The 803-nt window shown below is 67.6% G+C and overlaps 1 protein-coding gene across 7 annotated transcripts in view; it reads right to left on the bottom strand.

The window, feature by feature from the left end:
- The window catches only part of NAP1L4 (nucleosome assembly protein 1 like 4), a 60809-nt gene extending 60417 nt beyond the window's left edge, over positions 1-392 (bottom strand). For 4 of the 7 annotated variants that reach the window (XM_019519713.1, XM_019519712.1, XM_019519715.1 and 1 more), the window contains exon 1: positions 288-373. In XM_019519713.1, the coding sequence (XP_019375258.1) occupies positions 288-358 (71 nt within the window). In that variant the 5' untranslated portion in view covers positions 359-373. Of the gene's footprint in view, positions 1-262 lie in introns of all 7 variants that reach the window. The other 3 variants (XM_019519714.1, XM_019519718.1, XM_019519720.1) reach the window with 3 other exon arrangements.
- Between the last annotated feature and the right edge of the window lie 411 nt (positions 393-803).

Here is an 803-nt window from a genome sequence, read left to right as displayed (position 1 = left end):
CCACGAGGCCAAACGGTCCCGCCTCCCAACCGCCGCAGCAGGCACCGTTATAACGGTCCCGGAACTAACGCCAGCAAGCCCGCCCCACCCCGCGACCGCACACGCCGACCTCCGCCACCAGCAGCTGCCGAGCCGCAAGAGCAAGCTCCTCCCCGAGCCCCACCCGGGCCTGGCTGAGGAGAAGGAGAAGGAGGCCACTCCCGCCCCGAGGGCCAGCCCGCGCGTCCCCCTCCCCGACCGCGCCCTGGGGCCACCCCCGCACCTGCCCGGGCCCCGTGTCTCCTCACGCCCGCAGCGGCGCCCCAGATCCTCTCAGACTCACTAGGGCTGCGCCGCCGCCAAGAAGGCCGCCTCCCATTGGCTGGCGCTCGGGCACCCCCCGCCTCGACAGTAACCCCGGCGCCGATTGGACGAGGAAAAGGCCGCGGCTCCCGCACGCTGGCCCTGTTGACTATCAGTGCAAGAGGTGCTCAGCCAATCAGCGAGCGCGCTCCGCTATTGGGGGGGGTTCGCGCCTCTGACCTGGGGGTGGGTGATGGTGGGGAGCGGCGCGCCTGAGCCTGGGGATTTAAAGTGCCAGACACCAGCTTTGTGGGGAGCGGGGATGGGACACGTGGGCTGCTGCTGACCCTGGCACCATTGGAAAAAGGGGATACAAGTGAGCAAGCCCTACAAACCTCAGCCCCTGGAGGACTGGTTCGGGGGCCACTGGCAATGGTGACTGCAGCAAATCCTCGCCTCAAAGGCCACCAGTTTCATCCTTGGGTCACGTTGCATTCCTGCTTTTTAAGCACGTGAGAGCT

This window comes from Gavialis gangeticus, unplaced genomic scaffold, assembly GCF_001723915.1.
Source record: "Gavialis gangeticus isolate Ggan-Ray unplaced genomic scaffold, GavGan_comp1, whole genome shotgun sequence".
NCBI classification, from domain to species: Eukaryota; Metazoa; Chordata; order Crocodylia; family Gavialidae; genus Gavialis; species Gavialis gangeticus.
Note: the sequence above shows the minus strand (reverse complement) of the source record. Positions and strands in the feature narration are given on the sequence as shown.